At 30.7% G+C, this 22,437-nt stretch overlaps 2 protein-coding genes across 2 annotated transcripts; one reads left to right on the forward strand and one right to left on the reverse strand.

Moving 5' to 3' along the window:
- The first annotated feature begins 4,665 nt into the window (after positions 1-4,665).
- LOC100782181 (cytochrome P450 CYP736A12) lies at positions 4,666-10,167 on the forward strand. Its single transcript, XM_014762257.3, has 4 exons — positions 4,666-5,542; positions 5,912-6,734; positions 8,321-8,910; positions 9,274-10,167. The coding sequence occupies exons 1-4, from the start codon at positions 4,859-4,861 to the stop codon at positions 10,111-10,113; spliced, it is 2,937 nt and encodes a 978-aa protein (XP_014617743.1). The 5' UTR covers positions 4,666-4,858; the 3' UTR covers positions 10,114-10,167.
- A 3,096-nt stretch (positions 10,168-13,263) lies between these two features.
- Positions 13,264-21,259, reverse strand: LOC100782715 (uncharacterized). The gene is made up of 4 exons (XM_003534126.5): positions 20,448-21,259; positions 17,382-18,212; positions 15,371-15,961; positions 13,264-14,337 (listed from the first exon to the last, which is right to left on the reverse strand). Exons 1-4 carry the CDS (start codon positions 21,117-21,119, stop codon positions 13,498-13,500), a joined length of 2,934 nt encoding a protein of 977 aa, XP_003534174.2. The 5' UTR covers positions 21,120-21,259; the 3' UTR covers positions 13,264-13,497.
- Positions 21,260-22,437: the final 1,178 nt, after the last annotated feature.

The raw sequence follows: 22,437 nt of genomic DNA on the forward strand, positions 1-22,437 counted from the left end.
AATATCTCATTATTTCAGGGTAAGAACAATCATAAATGATAAATAGAGTGAATAATGAAAAGAGAGTCACATCCCAAAATTCAATCAGTAACGGAACTCATCCTTAATGATTGTCTAATAGTTAGTTTGGATGTTAGTAAACCCTTACAAGAGAAGAACATAAAAAGAATCAAGAGGAGATAAAATGAATCATAAGTTAAAATTATGGCTAAAATATATGTTTGGTCACTAAATTTTTAATTTCAGCTTGGTCTACTAAGTTAAAAAAACTTTCATTTTGATTTTTTATAGTGTCTATGTTAGACCAAAAATAGTTCTTTCATTTCTTACACTAACTGTGCTAATTTTGGCAGACATGACAAACACTCTCCGGCTTGGTATCTCTTTGGGAAGAGAATAAGTTGAATACTAACAAATTTAAATGGAAAAAGGGAAAGGTAGAATAAATGCCAAGGTGGAAGATAGTTTGCAGAGAACGCACATTGTTTGGTAAAGTGAAAACGAAAAGATAATTTTTTTAAATTAAAGTAAAATGTGGAAATATGAATATCATCTTATTCTATTATTTTTTTTTTTTTCTCTACAAACGAACGGAGACTTAATGATACATATTACAACCTAGAAATCGATTGGGTCTACTGTTCTAAATACCAAAAGAAAGAAATTTCCCTGTTTTGAGGAACCTTTTTAGGTGCTCTTTGATTTATAAGCTTGTACTATTAATGTATGTTTATTGCCGATTAAAAAAACCATGTGGTGTGAATACAGATACAAGCTTTTCATACACAGACTTAATTTCTCACATTTTTGGGTTCAGCAAGATGATCGAAACCACATCAGGTATATATTTTGCTTTCATATATTTTATTTTAGTAATTTTAACAATTATCTTGGATTCTTTATGTCATTTGCCGAAGTTTTAATCCCATAGCTTGCGATCATCATTTAACTCTAAGAAGATATTATTCCTTAAGGTTTGTCAGGTCAATGCAAGTTAAATCTTCCCATCTATTTCACAGTAGTCTAGAGTTCCAATTTTAGAAGCTCAAACAGGGTAAATTTCTGGCACAAATTAAATTTGCTTCTAACTAAAATATCTAATTTCTATCAAGTCAAACTTCTATGAAAAATGGGTGATACCAAGAGATATTTCAAACTTTGCTTCATTGTGCTAGTGATTTTCTAAGGTGTCATTTTGTAACAATTCTTTTGTTTTAAATTTAAGAATTTATATTAGAGATATTAAAGTTTTACTTTGTAGCTATTATTTTAATTATATATTATTCAAACCAGTTCATGAAAATTAGTTAAGATATGTTTTTGAAGAAAATGAAATAAATCAATATCTAATTAATTTAAATTTCTGTATATTGTCTTGGTCATTTATACAAGATATATTTTAGTGGTGTACTCTATTTCTTTTCACGTATTTTTTTTTTCTCTTAACATAATTTATTACAAAGTAGGATGTTCAATTTCTTTCTACCGGCTTATTAATCAATAATTTCTCTGTAAATCATGAGGTATCCGTGTGTTATTATATATTCTGTTTTTCTTTGTAAATCATATTTTGATAACAGAGTATCGTTTTAAATTGGTGATGTGTTTCATTATTTGCAAAGGGTACACTGAAGTAATTGTAGTCATATCAGAAAACACCAAAGCATGTGCCTCTAAAGAGGATTGTGGCAGAGACATGATTACTTCAATTTAATTTGTCCTTATTTTCTAATTTTTAATTTCTAATTTTGAGTGTTTTGGTGATCAGTGATTTTGCTCCTTTTTTACAAAAGGATGTAGATTTCTATGTGATTTACTCTGACTTGATTAATTCATTGTAAGTATATTCTTTAGCCTTGATTTACTTGAACTCTTTTGTCTTATTTTTTTTTAATTGATTAACCATTAAGAAAATTCATTTAATTGTTAATTTTTTTATTTCTTTCGTTTAATTTTCTGTTAATTAAGTTAAATATTAAGAATGAATTTGTCGTGAATTATATAGTATTTTTGAGTAAAATAATCAATAGGTGATATAGTGTATAGTAAAATATATAATATTGTTTATAAATTTTTTTTAAAGATAATTAATAAATAAATATTAACGATTAAAAAATTTGATAAAATAATTAAAATTCAAAAACATTGTTTTATTATTTGTGATGCTTTTTGAAACCGCCAGCAAATTCAAAAATACAAACATAAAAAATACACTTTGTTACATTTTCAACCACCACAAACTTTTGACAAATTTATTTCAACTAAAAATGATCACAAATTGTTACTTACTTTGTAATCCTAATGATTAATTTTAATTGTCAGTGTGACGATTTTTAAATTTTCAGAAATAGTTTTTAATTGTCGTAACCGTGAATATGACTCTTGTCCAGTACTATCTGACAAATGAACTCATAGTGTTTTCTTTGAAAGGCAATTGAATTAATATGTTGAGAAGATATTATTCAAGAAGTGGCGGCTTTGTGCGAGATGCATGTCTGTCGCTTTTTTACTGGTCCAGGAAGGTTTGATTATGATATGACTAATAGTTAAGTCTCTCTCTTTCACGCGCTCGTGTTCCTATTTGGTACATGTATCCATTCAATGGAGTATCTATGCTTTTATAAGAATCTACCCCTACTCTGGTAAAATAACCTTGAAACATGTATTTATATTAAAAATAAATTAATTAATATTATAATATATTTTGTATATAATAAGAGCATTCTAGTAATTTCAAATTACCAAAATCAACATAATTTTTTTTATACCACCAAAATTTACATGTATGAATACTTTGCCATCCACCCCTATTCTATTAATAAGTGGATAAACATTAAGCTATTTATTCTTAACTAGTATAGGGTCTTACCGACAGATATCTTTAAGTGCGATTGTTTTTTTGGCCACCCTTAGATTCGACAAATTTCATGGCAACTCACCCTGAGTAATTGTTTTGATCATAAAACAGCTCTAAATGATTATAAGAGAACTAATCAGATGTGTGTGTCTTGCCTTAAGGTTTTGATCCCGTGGGTATATGTCCTTGGTTAGTGTCTATAGGTCCAGATTTTGTGGAAGTGGGCGAAGGTGCTGCCTTGATATTAGGATGATCAACGTTTTGAACTTCTAATAAGACCACGTTGGTGACCTAAGTTGGTTTAGATTAAAATTTTAATTAAGAAAAAAAACTAAATTTCATCAAATCAATCTTTACCTTGGACTAAATTGGTGACACAACAATTAGTTTTAAGAACTAATTTGGTGACAAAATATTTGAAAGACTAATGTAGTTGTGATGAAAATAATAATTTAAAATTATCAAACAAATATAAATATAACTATTAAATAATAATAAAATTATATGTAAAAGATAAGAATCAAATTAATAATGTAAAAATAGATTAAAGCTTGATATACACGAACATCAATTTTATTTTAGACATTCTCAACTCCCAAAGTCCCAGCAATCTCTCTTGACTTTTGCAACAGGAAATTGTGCCCACGTCAAGGCGTCGGCTAAGAACTTGTGATGATTTTTTTTAGTGATTAATTAAATTTTTAATTTCTAAACTTTTTAAAATTTTAAATTTTAATCCTTGAATAAAATTATAACCGATCAAAATGCTTAAAATTTATTTTCTCGTTACAACTTTTAATCCTTGGCATTAGTATGTATTGTTAAATGATGATGTGATAGTCTATAAATTTTCACATGTTATTTTTTTAATGGTTCATTTTTTTGTTGATTAAAATTGGCTAAATTTGAGACTTTATTGAAAGATATTAAACCCGAAAATCTTTATGGTTCATTTTTCTCATACCTTTTTGATGACGGAAAGAACTTGTGATACAGCTATTGCTATATCTTAACTTTGCGTGCAGGAAAATTTTTTATTTAATTTTTTAATTCCCACCTCCAAAGTATTGATTTCATTTAACAATCTTACTCTTGTGGACCACGGTTAACAACTCAATCTTTTATTTAAGATTTAATTACTTATTTGTTTGTTGTTTATAGTTTTATTAATTATATCTTTTAGTTTTTATAATTTTAAAGTGATTTTTTATTTTTTATAATTTAAATTTTAATTCTTTTGTAGTTTATGTAACTTGAATATGATATTTTTTAGTCTTTATAATTTATATTTTTAATTTTTTTTTAGTTTTTACAGTTTGAAAATGATATTTTTAATTTTTATACTTTATATTTTAATTTTTTTTTAATTTTTATTATAAAATATGAGTAATATTATTCATTTTAATTAACTATAAAAATAATAACAAATAATTTCTAACTAATAAATCACAAGATAATTTATAATAAAAAATAATTGATAATTTATAATTAATTTGAAACTAATTATTTTTATATGTTTTTTTATAATAATAATTAAAAAATAATTAAAATATAAATTATAAAAACTAAAAAATTATTTTAGATTAAAAAAGAATTAAAATACAAATTATAAAAATTAAAAAGATTACTCTTAAATTATAAAGATTAAAAAAAATTAAAATATAAATTATAAAAATTAAAAAATTACTTTCAGATAAGATTATAGATAAGAAGGAATGTTTATTTAATTATCTTTTCTGTCCTTATCTGAACCCCCAGTGTGGATCATGTGGCTACTATTAAACTCGTATATTCTCAACGGATGGAGGTTTAATTTTTTCCGTCCTTCATAAAATTTTGCTTGGTGGGAAGTATCCTTTTTAGAGGAAGTTATTCTGAGACACCCAACAAACATATACTCTATATTGTTAAAAGAAAAAATCTCTGACATCATTATATAAATGCCATATTCGTGTATAAGACCCAAACCATTCTCATTTTCCATCAAGCAAACGATAAGAAATGTTATCAGAAACATTGGCGATCCCTGCAGTACTCCTTGTAATACTCATTTTGATTCTATCCTCTGTCTTGTTCCATCTTCAAGATGAAAGAACAAATCCACCAGGTCCTAAACCCCTCCCAATTATTGGTAACCTTCACATGCTGGGGAAACTCCCACATCGTTCCCTTCAAGCCCTTGCCAAAAATTATGGACCCATAATGTTCATAAAGTTGGGACAAGTCCCAACCGTTGTAGTTTCCTCCCCTGAAACTGCAGAGCTATTCCTCAAAACCCATGACACTATCTTTGCTAGCAGGCCAAAAACTCTAGCTTCAGAATACATGTCTTATGGAAGTAAGGGCCTAGCGTTCTCTGAGTATGGACCCTATTGGCGTAACGTGAAAAAGTTGTGCACCACACAACTTCTGAGTGCATCAAAGGTCGAGATGTTCGCTCCATTGAGGAGGGAGGAGTTAGGAGTATTTGTGAAGTCACTCGAAAAAGCAGCAGCCTCACGTGATGTTGTGAATCTGAGTGAACAGGTTGGGGAGCTTATATCGAATATTGTGTGTAGAATGATACTTGGCCGCAGTAAGGATGATAGATTCGACCTAAAGGGGCTTGCTCGTGAGGTTCTGCGTTTGACTGGAGTGTTCAATATTGCAGATTATGTTCCTTGGACAGGCTTCTTGGATCTTCAGGTATGAGCTTCAACTACATGATCTTATTTAATCCCTTCTTATACCTTTCATCAAAGTGCTACTTTCCCTTCTAAATATATAGTCCCTTAAGTAATAAAATTGATTAAGCACTTCTTGTAAAATAGTATTGAATGTTTGCAAACTCGTGATTAACTTACCCCTTAATGGGTATTTTTTTTAAAAATCTACCGCCATTTGTTAATATTGAAAAAGAATTGTCCCCTTTGGATAAAAAACCGTAAGTGGTTAGGCTATATTAACACATGAAGCATAGTAAATATTGTTGGATTTTTTGACTTGGATTGTACATTTGTGTGAAGTTTATTACTACTATATATGCCACTTAATCATTTAGAAAATCTACAACAGGGACTAAAAGGAAAAATGAAGAAAATGAGTAAGGCATTTGACGAAGTGTTTGAACAAATCATAAAAGACCATGAAGATCCTTCTGCAAGCAACAAGAATAGTGTGCACTCTGAAGATTTTGTGGACATACTGCTATCACATATGCACCAAGCTGTGAATCAGCAAGAGCAGAAATATGTCATTGGTAGAACTAATATCAAGGCAATTATATTAGATATGATTGCAGGGTCATTTGACACATCAGCTGTTGCAGTTGAATGGGCTATGTCGGAACTCTTAAGGAACCCAAGTGATATGAAGAAACTTCAAGAAGAGTTAAATAATGTAGTGGGGGAAAATAAACTAGTGGAGGAGTCTGACTTGTCAAAGTTGCCTTATTTGAACATGGTAGTAAAGGAGACCTTAAGGTTATATCCGGCTGGACCCTTGCTAGTGCCTCGCGAGTCCCTAGAAGATATTACTATTAATGGTTATCACATAAAGAAGAAGACAAGAATTTTAGTCAATGCATGGGCCATTGGACGAGACCCTAAAGTTTGGTCAGATAATGCTGATATGTTTTGTCCAGAGAGGTTTGTGAATAGCAATGTAGACATTAGAGGACATGACTTTCAACTTTTACCATTTGGTTCTGGTCGAAGAGGATGTCCTGGGATTCAATTGGGTCTGACCACATTTGGCCTTGTTTTGGCTCAATTAGTGCATTGTTTCAATTGGGAGCTTCCATTTGGTGTGTCTCCTGATGACTTAGATATGAGTGAGATATTTGGCCTTTCACTACCAAGAAGCAAGCCCTTGCTAGCTATACCAACTTATCGCCTATTTATCAAAGCTTAACTAAGGGTCCTTTCGATTGAGTAGAAAAAAATAAAATAAAGATCAAATGGTTCATTTATCTTTAGAAAAATTCATTTTAGTTCTTTATCTTTTTAAATTGCCTGCTTAGGATTGGTGAGCTTCTTATTGCAGGAATTAGGATGGATCTAGATGTTTATGTCTGAGTCATTGTAAAATCAATAATGTATTTATATATTGATTCTACTCAGATCTTCAAATCAGAGGTTTTGACTTTTTAGATCTTCTCTCTGGAGGCTTCTTCATATTTACTTCTCTACATGTTTAGAGTTTCTCATGTATGTTGGCATACGACCAAGTCTATAGCTTTTACTTTTTATCTTTTAATAATATGAAATGGAAGTGGGCCGGCCTTCGGATATTTACTTATGGTCTGAGTATCTCTTTTTGATCTTGGTTGTTCCCTTGGTGTTGATTCATGATATGATATTGGACTTGTTCCTTTATCATTCTTTTAATAAGTGACATTTTTAATTCAATTTTATGAATAAATATTATTAAAATGAGTGACTGTGATATAACATACAGTAATATTTTTTTAATGGCTGCTATTAAAACAAAATCCTTTAATCGGGATTCATCAAAGACCCATATATCTCATTTAATATTACAGTTGTTAATTAATAGCACTTTGATAATAAACCGGCATCTTTAAATATTACTCCCTAACATTTATGTTTTTTTAATTAAGAAGAGTAATAAATAATTTAATTAATAAAATAATTTCACTAAATTAACAAAGTTTACATATTGAATTAACAATAACATTTTAAAAATTTAGAGGGACTAAAAATATATTTTACTCATTATTTATTTATGAAAAAACTAGAATAAAAATTTAACGATCCATTAACAATTTAAAACATCGAAAGCACCACTTAATATGAAACCTTATTTTGAGTTTAAATATCACTTATTTTAAGATGTATGAAAATCTATTTTTAACGTATTAGATTTTAAAAGAGTTTTACTTACATTAATTTAAGGATAAAATAAATGTTAGATTAGAAGAATTAATTTCTCCTACGGATAAAATAAAAAAAAAAAGAATTAATTTCATTCAAATAATAAAAGAAAAATACACTTCCGACTCCACTACTGCTCTCATATGTTTGTATGTACAGGTTCTTCGGCCAGTCAAAAAATATGAATTGAATCCAATTATCGAAAACGAACTTTTATTTAATTATCTTTTCTGTCCTTATCTCAACCCCCAGTGTGGATCATGTGGCTACTATTAACTCGTATATTCTCAACGGATGGAGGTTTAATTTTTTCTGTCCTTCATAAAATTTTGCTTGGTGGGAAGTATCCTATTTTTTATAAAGTTATTCTGAGACACCCATCAAACATATACTTTATATTGTTAAAAGAAAAAATCTCTTGCATCATTATATAAATGCCATATTGGTGTATAAGACCCAAACCATTCTCATTTTCCATCAAGCAAACGATAAGAAATGTTATCAGAAACATTGGCCATCCCTGCAGTACTCCTTGCAATACTCATTTTGATTCTATCCTCTGTCTTGTTCCATCTTCAAGATGAAAGAACAAATCCACCAGGTCCTAAACCCCTCCCAATTATTGGTAACCTTCACATGCTGGGGAAACTCCCCCATCGCTCCCTTCAAGCCCTTGCCAAAAATTATGGACCCATAATGTTCATAAAGTTGGGACAAGTCCCAACCGTTGTAGTTTCCTCCCCTGAAACTGCAGAGCTATTCCTCAAAACCCATGACACTATCTTTGCTAGCAGGCCAAAAACTCTAGCTTCAGAATACATGTCTTATGGAAGTAAGGGCCTAGCGTTCTCTGAGTATGGACCCTATTGGCGTAACGTGAAAAAGTTGTGCACCACACAACTTCTGAGTGCATCAAAGGTCGAGATGTTCGCTCCATTGAGGAGGGAGGAGTTAGGAGTATTTGTGAAGTCACTCGAAAAAGCAGCAGCCTCACGTGATGTTGTGAATCTGAGTGAACAGGTTGGGGAGCTTATATCGAATATTGTGTGTAGAATGATACTTGGCCGCAGTAAGGATGATAGATTCGACCTAAAGGGGCTTGCTCGTGAGGTTCTGCGTTTGGCTGGAGTGTTCAATATTGCAGATTATGTTCCTTGGACAGGCTTCTTGGATCTTCAGGTGTGAGCTTCAACTACATGATCTTATTTAATCCCTTCTTATACCTTTCATCAAAGTGTTACTTTCCCTTCTAAATATATAGTCCCTTAAGTAATAAAATTGATTAAGCAATTCTTGAAAAGTAGTATTGAATGTTTGCAAAGTCGTGATTAACTTACCCGTAATTTTTTAAAAAAAATCTACCGCCATTTGTTAATATTGAAAAAGAATTATCCCCTTTGGATACAAAACCGTGAGTGGTTAGGCTATATTAACACATGAAGCATAGTAAATATTGTTGGATTTTTTGACTTGGATTGTACATTTGTGTGAAGTTTATTACTACTATATATGCCACTTAATCATTTAGAAAATCTACAACAGGGACTAAAAGGAAAAATGAAGAAAATGAGTAAGGCATTTGACGAAGTGTTTGAACAAATCATAAAAGACCATGAAGATCCTTCTGCAAGCAACAAGAATAGTGTGCACTCTGAAGATTTTGTGGACATACTGCTATCACATATGCACCAAGCTGTGAATCAGCAAGAGCAGAAATATGTCATTGGTAGAACTAATATCAAGGCAATTATATTAGATATGATTGCAGGGTCATTTGACACATCAACTGTTGCAGTTGAATGGGCTATGTCGGAACTCTTAAGGAACCCAAGTGATATGAAGAAACTTCAAGAAGAGTTAAATAATGTAGTGGGGGAAGATAAACTAGTGGAGGAGTCTGACTTGTCAAAGTTGCCTTATTTGAACATGGTAGTAAAGGAGACCTTAAGGTTATATCCGGCTGGACCCTTGCTATTGCCTCGCGAGTCCCTAGAAGATATTACTATTAATGGTTATCACATAAAGAAGAAGACAAGAATTTTAGTCAATGCATGGGCCATTGGACGAGACCCTAAAGTTTGGTCAGATAATGCTGATATGTTTTGTCCAGAGAGGTTTGTGAATAGCAATGTAGACATTAGAGGACATGACTTTCAACTTTTACCATTTGGTTCTGGTCGAAGAGGATGTCCTGGGATTCAATTGGGTCTGACCACATTTGGCCTTGTTTTGGCTCAATTAGTGCATTGCTTCAATTGGGAGCTTCCATTTGGTGTGTCTCCTGATGACTTAGATATGAGTGAGAGATTTGGCCTTTCACTACCAAGAAGCAAGCCCTTGCTAGCTATACCAACTTATCGCCTATTTATCAAAGGTAAGTAAGGGTCCTTTCGATTGAGTAGAAAAAAATAAAATGAAGATCAAATGGTTCATTTATATTTGGAAAAATTCATTTTAGTTCTTTATCTTTTTAAATTGGTTCAAAATGGTCCTTTTATCGTTTAAAGTTAACGTCATTAATGATATTCAAATATTGATAGCTAAATGGCTTATTTATCAAAGCGTAAGTAATGGTCCGTTTGGTAGAGTAGAAAATAATAAAATAAAGATCAAATGGTTCATTTATCTTTGGAAAAGTTCATTTTGGTTCTTTATTTTTTAAAATTGGTTCAAAATGATTCTTCTATGAGTTTGAAGTTAACGTCATTAATGATATTCAAATATTGATAGCTAAAAGTCATCACAAAATAAAAAATCCCATTATTCCTAAACTGTCATAGCTCTTTCTCCCTCTTTAGAATCATTAATCTTCTCTCAAAGGCCAAAACTTTTAGCATCTTATCCTTCCTCATCAACTTCCTCTCTTTCCATAATCAAATTTGTCCTCATCATTTTGCTTTCCAATCTTTCCCAATTGGATCCTCTCTACACCAAGCAAATCTCAAAAGGCAATGAGAGTGTCACAAATTTTGCTCATTACATACCTAAACAGACGTGATTACTCCTTTACCCTCATCGTCAGTGCATGTAGTATCCTCCATGTCGTGCACGACAACAAGATTACCTCCAATAGGATCACTAAATCCACTGATCCATCACGTTGTTCACTCAAATTTGATTATGATTTATGATTTACATATGTAATTGTAGGATTTTGGATCCAAAAAAGGATTAGAGTTGTGAAGGATGAAATTAATTTATCAACAAAGTGTATTTTGAATCCTTCTTATTTTTTTCATTTTATGACAGCCTTTAATTGTTGGTATTTAAATATCATTAATGGAGTTAATTTCAAATTAACAAAATGATTATTTTGAACCTTTTTAGAAAGATAAAGTTACAAAATGAATTTTTTAAAAGATAAATAACTAAAATAAAAAAATAAAAGATAAAAAATCAAATAAATTATTTGACCTAAAATAAAAATTAATTGAAATGAAAATTTTGAATTAAAGTAAAATATAAAAATATGAATCTCACCTCATTTTATTATTCACTAATTTTTTTTTCTCTTTCCATACAAACCGACGGATCCTAAAAAGGTTTGGAACCTATAATTAAAGTGGCAAGTTATTTTAGTGAAAAAATTTCATCAACAAATTAATTTTGGCTGCTTAGGATTGGTGAGCTTCTTATTGCAGGAATTAGGATGGATCTAGATGTTTCTGTCCGAGTCATTGTAAAATCAATAATGTATTTATATATTGATTTTATTCCCAATTATGGTCTTCGATAATATGCCACCGACAATAAAAAAAGCCTCATCCACGTGTTGTGTAGCAGTGTTCCATGTGATTTAGATTTGGAATAGTTTACCCCAATGGGTCTACTCAGATCTTCAAATCAGAGGTTTTGACTTTTTAGATCTTCTCTCTGGAGGCTTCTTCATATTTACTTCTCTACATGTTTAGAGTTTCTCATGTATGTTGGCATACGACCAAGTCTATAGCTTTTACTTTTTATCTTTTAATAATATGAAATGGAAGTGGGCTGGCCTTCGGATATTTACTTATGATCTAAGTATCTCTTTTTGATCTTGGTTGTTCCCTTGGTGTTGATTCATGATATGATATTGGACTTGTTCCTTTATCATTCTTTTTAATAAGTAACATTTTTACTTCAATTTTATGAATAAATATTATTAAAATGAGTGACTGTGATATAACATACAGTAATATTTTTTTAATGGCTGCTATTAAAACAAAATCCTTTAATCGGGATTCATCAAAGACCCATATATCTTATTTAATATTACAGTTGTTAATTAATAGCACTTTGATAATAAACCGGCATCTTTAAATATTACTCCCTAACATTTATGTTTTTTTAATTAAGAAGAGTAATAAATAATTTAATTAATAAAATAATTTCACTAAATTAACAAAGTTTACCTATTGAATTAACAATAAAATTTTAAAAATTTAGAGAGATTAATATGGGACGAAAAATTTTAGAGCGACCAATTTTAAATTTCATATAATTCAGAGGGACTAAAAATATATTTTATTCATTATTTATTTATGAAAAAACTAGAATAAAAATTTAACGATCCATTAACAATTTAAAACATCGAAACACCACTTAATATGAAACCTTATTTTGAGTTTAAATATCACTTATTTTAAGATGTATTAAAATCTATTTTTAACGTATTAGATTTTAAAAGAGTTTTACTTACATTAATTTAAGGATAAAATAAATGTTAGATTAGAAGAATTAATTTCTCCTACGGATAAAATTTCCGACTCCACTACTGCTCTCATATGTTTGTATATACAGGTTCTTCGGCCAGTCAAAAAATATGAATTGAATCCAATTATCGAAAACGAACTTTTAAACACTAGCCCAATAGTACATATATATTAAAAAAATATACTTTCGAATAGACACCCAATTATTAAAGAGTAAAATACCTTTTTCTGGAAAATATTTAATTTTTATTTTTTTAAAAAAAATATAAAATTTAATTAAAATATATTAATAGTGTAAATATTTTTGTTTACGCTTTTTTTATAATGTATTTGTATAGATTAAAATTTTATAAGACATGTCCCAATGTAAAATTATTTGAACATATATTAATAATCATAATTATTTTATATATATATATATATATATATATATATATATATATAAATTATATACATATCTAACACATTTATAAAATTAAAAAATAATTGATAAAATTTTAAAGTAAAAATTTAATATGTGAGCATTTTAAAACTAATGAAATTAATACAGACGGATTTCGTTGGGTAAATTTCGTCTCAAAGATCAGTCTCTGATTATGTTTACAAGATATAGAGGCGGACACTTTCTTCTCTCAATAATGTCTCTAAAATACAAAAAAATTGTTCCGTCTCTAAATTGAGTCTGTATATCAATTTTTTCTAGTACTGTATTACATATTCCGATTGGGAAGAAGTTTACTTTTATGTTGGATATGCATGCGTTGAAATCGATGAGCAGCCAAGGGTACGTGATTTACTCAAACGAAAACAAAATTGTAGAATACACATACATAAGCAGATATGACCCATTATAAACCACTATTTGTAATAAAATCAACATCAATTAATACATATTTACAATCATATCATTACAGCGACTCTTACATTAGCATCAAAGGTCAATATCCTAATCTCTTAGGTCTGATCTTATTCCTGCAACGAAGAAGCTCAAGGCACACATCATCAATCCATATCAGATTTTTTATAAAACCAAAATAACTTGCCACTATAAATATATATAGTTCGAAACCTTTTGTTAAGCTTTATTCAATAGGCGATAAGTTGGTATAGCTAGCAAGGGTTTACATCTTGGTATTGTGATGCCAAATTTCTCCGTCATGTCTAAGTCATCAGGAGATATGCCCAATGGAAGCTCCCAATTGAAGCAATGCACTAATTGAGCTAAAATAAGACCAACACTAGTTAGACCCAATTGAATCCCAGGACATCCTCTACGACCAGAACCAAATGGTATAAGTTGAAAGTCATGTCCTCTAATATCCACATTGTTATTCATAAATCTCTCTGGATAAAACATCTCAGCATTATTGCACCAAACTTTAGGGTCTCGTCCTATTGCCCATGCATTGATTAAAATTCTTGACTTCTTCTCAATGTAATATCCATTAATAGTGATATTTTCTAGGGACTCGCGAGGCACTAACAATGGTACGACCGGATACAACCTTAAGGTTTCTTTCACAACCATATTCAAATAAGGTAACTTCGCCAAATCAGACTCTTCCACCTTCTTATTTATCCCCACTACACTATTTAACTCATCTTGAAGTGTCTTCATAACCCTTGGGTGCCTTAAGAGTTCTGTCATAGCCCACTCAATTGCACTGGTAGATGTGTCAAATGATCCTCCAATCATATCCAATATAATAGCCTTAACATTAGTTCTATCAATGACATGTTTCTGCTCGTGCTGATCCATTGGTTGATGCATAAGTGATAGTAGTATGGCTACAAAGTCCTCAGAGTTGTGCACACTTTTCTTGTCGCTATCGGTAGGATCCTCATGGTCTTTGATGGTTTGCTCAAGCACTTGGTCAAACGCCTTTTTACTTTTCTTGAATTTTCTTTTTAATCCCTGTTATATAGATTTTGGAAATGATTGACATATATAATAATAATAAACTTTGTAGTTGGTAGCTCGGTATATATTATATCACACTCTTCCCAAATGGCATACCAAATTTGACTAATGGATAATCCAAGTCAAATATATACACTAGCATAATCAAATTTAAACAGTTAAAGGTCATAAACAAAAATAATAATAAACAGCATGATTAAATATTTTTCTTCAAAAAAATATCATTGACCATCCATTGCTCTTCTAGACTAGATGAAAGAGAAATGTTAATAACATTCCATCCAATAACACTCTATCCAATATATTTTTTATTATTGATTATAATATATTAAAATTATAAATATTTTGAATCTCATTTATTATTTAATAATTCAAATAATTCTCTGTTGTGATTTTATAATTTTAAATAAATATCAATCTTAGAAAAGTGTATGTTACTACCACTTAGTAGATGTAATGACGTAACAAGAAGATTGTGATACAAACAAATGAGTGTTTACGCCATAATAAGTGTCATTATTACTTTTTTTGCAATTAGAAGTTTTCCAAAAACTAACTTTTGGAAAAGAAAAAAAAACTTGAGATAATCTGCAAAAATTGGGCCCACGTGGGCATTAAAAGTTCAGAGTACAAGTTTTAAAATGTATTGTGATAGATCAGGAAGCACTGGGGTGGGTAGCAACCTTTTAGCCTTTTGCCTTTAGTTGTTATGGCTGAATCAAAACTAAATACCTTATTGATTAAAAGTTCAATTTTTATTGATACAATTATTTATGTCTATAAGAAGTAACAACAGAGATCGAGAGGAATATTATATAAGGGGTTTGGATAAGTATTATGGACACTCATGCTATATGAACATCTCGAGAGAAGAAACAAAAAGTTAGATATAACAAGTGATATAATATGATAGATAGGAAAAAAGAGATAAAAGAGAAATAAGAGGCATCAAATAAGTTTGTAATAAATAACTATCAAATAAGTGCAGATATATCTGACACCACATCATGTAGTTGGAAGTTCATACCTGAAGATCAAAGGCACGTGCCCAAGGTACATAATCTGCCATATTGAACACTCCACTCAAATGTAGAGCCTCATGAGTGAGCCCCTTTAGGTCGAATCGATCGTCCTTATTACGGCCAAGTATCATTTTATAGACAATATTCGACATAAGCTCTCCAACCTGCTCGCTGATGTTCACAACATCACGCGAAGAAGCAGCTTTTTCAAGAGACTTCACAAATAGTCCTAACTCCTCTCTCCTCAGAGGGGCAAACATGTCAACTTTAGATGCACTTAGAAGTTGTGTGGTGCAGAACTTTCTCATGTTGCGCCAATAGGGTCCATACTCAGAAAACACAAGACCCTTGGTGCCATAAGACATGTATTCCGATGCTTGAGTTTTTGGCCTGCTAGCAAAGACAGTGTCGTGGGTCTTAAGGAATAGCTCAGCAGTTTCAGGTGAGGAAACTACAATGGTTGGGACTTGACCTAACTTGATGGACATTATGGGTCCATATTTTTTGGCTAGGGCTTGAAGGGAACGATGTGGGAGTTTTCCAAGCATGTGAAGGTTACCAATAATTGGGAGGGGCTTAGGACCTGGTGGATGTGCCTTATCATCGTCTTGAGGTTGGTTTGGATGGAAAAGGGCATAGGATAGAATCAAAATGAATATCACAAGGAGTGCTGCAGGGATAGTAAATGTTTCAAGCAACATTTTTTTATAGTTTGCTTGATGGAAAATAGAGAACAGTTTGTGTATTTATACACACATAGGGTATTTATATATTTGAAAAATGATGTAAGAGATGATAGCATGAAGCGATAGAAAAGAGAGAGAAAAATAAATAATGAAAAAAAGGTGTAAAAGGCTACAAGAAAAAAATGACAAAAAGAATATTATTTATATTTGTAAGACCTTGAGTTCTTAACCGTACGTGATCCACAAGAGGAGATTAATTTGTTAAATGAATTCAAGACTTAATTTGGATTTGGGAATGTTAAATTGAATGCTGTGTTCATTGGTGATTTACATAAATAAGATATAATTGTAAAAAAGAAAAAGAATCAGTTTCTCTTGGTTCAAATAGGATACTGGCATTGGGTGCCTTAAGAGTTCTGTCATAGCCTACTCAATTATTACACCACACCCGATGTTGTGAAATGCTCCTGAAATCATATCCAACGCATAATAGCTTTGATATTAGTTCTAGCAATTGGTTGTTGCATCAGTGACAGTAGTATGTCGACAAAATCCTTATTAGAACGCATACTTTTTGAGCAAGTATATAACCTTTTTTGTCGTTTTTTGATGGAAAATAGAGCAGGCTTTAGTTATTTATATAGGAACTAGTCGATATTTTATATTGAATAATGATGATGCTAGGAAAAAGAAAAACAATTGACAAAAAAAAAAGTGCGTACGTGTAAATGGGATACAAGAAAAAAAATGACAAAAATAGTATTTATTTATTATATATGTACGATATTGAATTTTTACTCGTGGGACCACAAGAAAGAGATTGGTAATGAAACCAAGACTTTGGAGGTGGAAATGTTAAATTAAAAATAGTCTTGATTTGCAATCATCAGTTCTTTGCTGACGTCTTCGCATGGGATATCATATATTTTTTTATGATACATGGGATATCATGTGAGCTCAATTTTCTGTTACAAAAGACAAGAGAGTTTGCTGTCTTAGCATTTGGCGACTATATCAAGCATCAATAATCTATTTTAACATTACAAATTTGGTCGTCATTTTTTACATATAATTTTATGTGAAGGTTGTTGCATGGAAGCTGAAAAATGAAAATGTACCTCATCTCTAGACCGAATCCTCCCATCTCTTCAAAACTTAGCTTGTAGAGGTATCATTCAAAGGTAAATTAGATAAAAGCATTTGATTAAAAACAAATAGAAAAATTGTTAATTTTAATTTCACATGACTCATTGAAATTTAAACAAACTACAAATATATGTAAATAAACCTTACTGCGCATTATTAACCTCGATCTCTTAACTTAATCAACTAGTCGATAAACTGGTGTAGCTAGCAAATGCTTACTTCTTGGCGTTGTGAGTCCAAATATCTCATTCATGTCTAACTCATCAGGAGACATGTCCAATGGAAGCACCCAATTAAAACAATGCACCAATTGAGCTAGAACAAGCTTAACAGTAGTTAGACCCATATGAATCCCGGGGCAACCTCTTCGACCGGAACCAAATGGTATAACTCGAAAGTCACTTCCACGAATGTCAACATTGCAATTCTCAAATCTCTTTGGATCAAACATCAAAGGATTATGCCAAACTTTAGGATCTCTCCCTATTGCCCATGCATTTACTATGATCCTTGATTTTTTCTTTATGAAATAACCATCAATAGTAACATCTTCTCGACTCTCACGAGGTACGAGCAACGGTGCAACCGGGTGTAATCGTAGCGTCTCCTTCACCACCATATTCAAGTAAGCCAGTTTTTCTAAGTCAATTTCCTCCACGTGTCTGTTCATCCCCACTACATTTTCTAGCTCATCTTGAAGTCTCTTCATCACACTTTGATGCCTCAAGAGTTCTGACATGGCCCACTCAACCGTTGTGGATGACGTGTCAAATGCCGCCATAATCATATCTAATATAATAGCCTTGATGTTAGTTCTATCAATGACATTTTGATGGCCCTGAAGATCGATGGGTTGATTCATAAGTGATAGCAATATGTCCACAAAGTCCTTGTTATTGTGTGGAGCTTTTTGCACTTTATAATTATCATATTGATTATGTTCGTGGTCTTGGATAATTTGCTCCAAGAATTGGTCAATTTCCTTACTTGCTTTCTTCAATCGTCTTGTTATTCCCTGGCGAGGCAATGTTTGCAGTTGAAGATATAATAAAATGTAAAATTCAATATGTATCAACAAATTAATGTAACATGGATTTTATAAATACATGACATGTATGTACCAATATGATTGTGCAAAAGGAAAATGGTGTTTGACACTAAATAACTAAATACACTATAATTTTTTTTTTCTTTTCTAGCTAAGAACACTGTATAAATATTCATGTATATCCTCTTGGACAAATCATACTTTGTACTTAAAGGTATTAATTTCGGTTGGTTCAACCTGTTCGGGCTATATATATTAAGAGCCAACAAATTTTTTTAGCTGTGTTAAGAGGTATATAGCATGCTAGTTCAAGCTGTCAGGCACCATCAATCGTGGACCAAGCGAGCAACCAATATGATATCACTTTTTATTTTTTATTTTTAAAAAATTACTTCTCAATACATCAAATATAATATAATATGTACATGATAATATAAAAAATATTAATTTACTTCCCATATCTCAATACATCATATACACTTCTTCTCTCTTCTATCTCTATCATCTCGATCTCTAGGTATCGAATATATAGGAGATACGTGTTCATGCACCATTCTTCTGCAACATTGACTTGATTATGATGCGTGAGAGAACTTTTTTGTATGACTGTGTTGTTTTTCTTCGGGCTCCTAATTTTGATCGTGTTTTCTTTTTCTGTTAGGTTTGCGTGGTTGTCATGGGTGGGCCGGGGTTTCTTTAGGTACTACTTGATGGTTTTTTTTTTAATATGAATTTAATCTCCAAAGTACTTTGTGTTTTTATTTTATTTTTAATCAATATAAGGTTGTATTATTTTAAAAAATTGTCTCCTATAAGTTTTTTTTTCATTTAATTTCATGTAATCCTTATATGTTTGTATATTTTTAATTTAATTAATTATTTAAGATTTCAATTTCTAGCTTATGTAAGTCCGTGCTTTAGGGATTAAAATTTAAAAAATATAAATTTATTTAGATTAAAGTTCAATAAAAAAAATCTTATAAGAACTTAAAAAACAAATTTAAAACAATTGAAAATTGAAAATGAACAAGAAAATTTACAAATTTCAAAATTTAAAAAATACTAACTTATGAGTACTAAATTCATATTTGAACGTTTTTTTTTTTTTTGGAATGTCATATTTCTTGTGTTTTTGTAGCTAGTTCTTTTCTTGTTAATACAATATTTTGCTAATAAAAGATTAAAATATATTTTGGATTCCTAAAATTATGATAAGTGATGTGACGAAAAAATATGATAACTGGAAAAAATTAGGCAAAGCAATATGATAAATAAAATAAAATAAAAATAATAAAATAAAAATTTGAATGTAAATTGATGTGTGTGTGTAGGTGAAAAGTATGCTATTGTACAAGTCATCTCATGAATTGTACTCACCAAAAAATCTCAACGTGAATTCTGGACCATACAAAGTATATCCTATGGTATCAGTTTTCTTTTCTTTTATTTTAAATCTTAATTAGTACATCAATATTAATGTAAGGTGTGTGTGTGTGTTGAGTTACGTTGTTGGAAAGTATGCTATTGTACAAGTCATCTCATGAATTGTACTCACCAAAAAATCTCAACGTGAATTCTGGACCATACAAAGTATATCCTATGATATCAGTTTTCTTTTCTTTTATTTTAAATCTTAATTAGTACATCAATATTAATGTAATGTGTGTGTGTGTGTTGAGTTACGTTGTTGGAAAGTATGCTATTGTACAAGTCATCTCATTCATGAATTGTACTCACCAAAAAATCTTATCGTGAATATTCTGGACCACATATACAAAGTATATCCTATATATGTTATCAGTTTTCTTTTCTTTTATTTTAAATCTTAATTAGTACATCAATACTAATGTAACAATTAATACATATGTACATAATATTATAAAAATTTATCTCCCATTCTTAAACATTCTCGTATATTATTTTTTAACACAAGGATTACACCAAATTCTATTTTTGTGCGTTTATCTTTGGCTTTGTACATTACATGGATCAAAATCTAGTTTAATAAAACATTTAGTCCAAATAAATAACAGCAGCAAAAAATTAAGTATTGATTATACTGAAATAATCGTATAATAACTTTCATGGTAAAAGTTTAATTTGGTCTCCCAAATTATTAAGATCCAGCAAATAGATGCTATATAAGAAGTAAGAAGTTAATAAATTAATTGCCATGCACATATGTATAATTGAATTTGATACCTGAGGATCAAACGCACCAAGCCAAGGCATGTAATCTGCAAGATTGAAAGCTCCAACCAAGTTCATCACCTGGTGAACAAGTCCTTTCAATTCGAATCTATGATCCCTAGCACGCCCCAATACCATTTTATACACTATGTTCTCCATAAGCTCCCCCAACACCTCACTGAGGTCCACAACTTCACGTGATGCCGCTGAATTTCTCAGTGACTTCACTAACACTCCCAATTCTTGTCTCCTCAAAGGAGCAAACATGTCAACTTTTGAAGCACTGAGAAGTTGAAGGGTGCACACTTTCCTCACTTTGCGCCAGTAGGCGCTATACTCGGAAAACACCAAGCCCTTGGTGCCATGAGAGAGATATTCAGAGGCTTGAATCTTTGGCCTGCTTGCAAAAACAGTGTCATGGGTCTTGAGGAATAGTTCAGCGGTTTCAGGGGAGGAAACCACTATGGCTTGGACTTGCCCTAGCTTCAAGGACATTATGGGTCCATATTTTCTTGCAAAGGTTTGAAGGGTGCGGTGCGGGAGTTTCCCTAGCATGTGGAGGTTACCAATAATTGGCAACGCCTTGGGACCTGGTGCAATCTTCCCATGACGTTGCTTTGGTTGTACCACCCATATGAATATCACAAGGAGTATTGTAGGGATAGCTAATGTTTGCAGTAACATTTCTGAATTATTCTTAATTTGCTTGATACTAGGAAATAGAGATGCATTTGGGTATTTATAGCTACACAGCGGGAATGCTATTTAATGTGAAAATATATGGTTTCATCGTCAACCCAAAACCTAAAAATTTAATATTATATTCTTTTTGTATTATTCATGTGATTCATTTTTTACATAATTTTTGTTATATTTATGACATTTTTTAAAAATATTAATTAGTTCTTATAATTTTTGTGTAAGTAAATTTAATAAAATAAGATTCATGTATATCTTAAATCCATAAAAGAAGATTTAAAATTATGTTCAAAATTTAAAAAAATGATTAATTTTTTAAAATAACTAATTTATCATGAATTAAATAAATAAGGGGACATTTTATAGCTTTAAATATTAGGAACCCAATTTAGAACCAAGAAACAAGATAAGGAATGACCTATATGTTTTTCATCAATAATGACTTCTCAAGTTATTAGAATCAATATAACTGTAGGGATAAAATACAAAATGAAAAAAAAAATATAAGCATCAAAAGTCAAGAAAAAAAAATTATTAGGTCCAGATATAAAATTTAAATTTTATCAGAGGCAAACATATTTAAACCAATTTATTATAATACATTTTTTACTGGGCAATATTTGTTATGGATTATGGAGAGGACAATGTAAAGTTAAGTATTGTTCTGTGTTTGATCTTCAAATATTTCTTCTATACTATTGAATGACTATATTTCAAAATCAAACATAAAATAAATGTTTTTTGTATTGCTCGGCGCCTTTCATCTTCAATTCATAGTTTAGACAAATCATACAAACTACAGGGAAAATCAGGTAGGGACGTGCTCTACTTTAAACGGATAAATTGAGAAGGAACGTTTCTTCCATGTTAAATTTGTTGAAAATGAGCAGTAGTTTCCAATTATTTATGATTTTTTTTCGTATTATATCACATATTATATATTTTTTTCTTTTATCTCTTTCACTCTCTAAATGTGAAGTAGGATTTACTACATCCACCAATTTTAGTATTTTATTATATTATATCACATTATATTTATTTATTGTTGTATATCATACTCTCTGGAAGTGAAATAAAGGATTTGGGAGTCTATCAATTTTTTTTTTCCTTTGGTGAGATATTCAATGCCCTCGGACCCAGCTGATGAGCTGCTGTTTGCTCTTTTTTTTTTTTTTTTTTGTATTGCCTTTCATCTTTAAGCAATTGATACAAACAACAAATCATGATCGCAAATCAGATAGGGAGAGGAACCGGACTTGCATGATTTTCCTTTGACAACACAATTTTTTAGTCTAAAACACAA

This window comes from Glycine max, chromosome 9, assembly GCF_000004515.6.
Source record: "Glycine max cultivar Williams 82 chromosome 9, Glycine_max_v4.0, whole genome shotgun sequence".
Classification (NCBI taxonomy): Eukaryota; Viridiplantae; Streptophyta; class Magnoliopsida; order Fabales; family Fabaceae; genus Glycine; species Glycine max.

Bases quoted from the DNA above. Each gene is read 5' to 3' on its own strand.
- LOC100782181 (XM_014762257.3), top strand. From the start codon at position 4,859: ATGTTATCAGAAACATTGGCGATCCCTGCAGTACTCCTTGTAATACTC. The intron at 5,543-5,911 runs GTATGAGCTTCA...AATCTACAACAG, and splicing joins CAGGCTTCTTGGATCTTCAG to GGACTAAAAGGAAAAATGAA. The intron at 8,911-9,273 runs GTGTGAGCTTCA...AATCTACAACAG, and splicing joins CAGGCTTCTTGGATCTTCAG to GGACTAAAAGGAAAAATGAA.
- LOC100782715 (XM_003534126.5), bottom strand. From the start codon at position 21,119: ATGTTACTGCAAACATTAGCTATCCCTACAATACTCCTTGTGATATTC. The intron at 18,213-20,447 runs GTATCAAATTCA...TTGCCTCGCCAG, and splicing joins TTGGTGCGTTTGATCCTCAG to GGAATAACAAGACGATTGAA. The intron at 14,338-15,370 runs GTATGAACTTCC...TCTATATAACAG, and splicing joins CACGTGCCTTTGATCTTCAG to GGATTAAAAAGAAAATTCAA.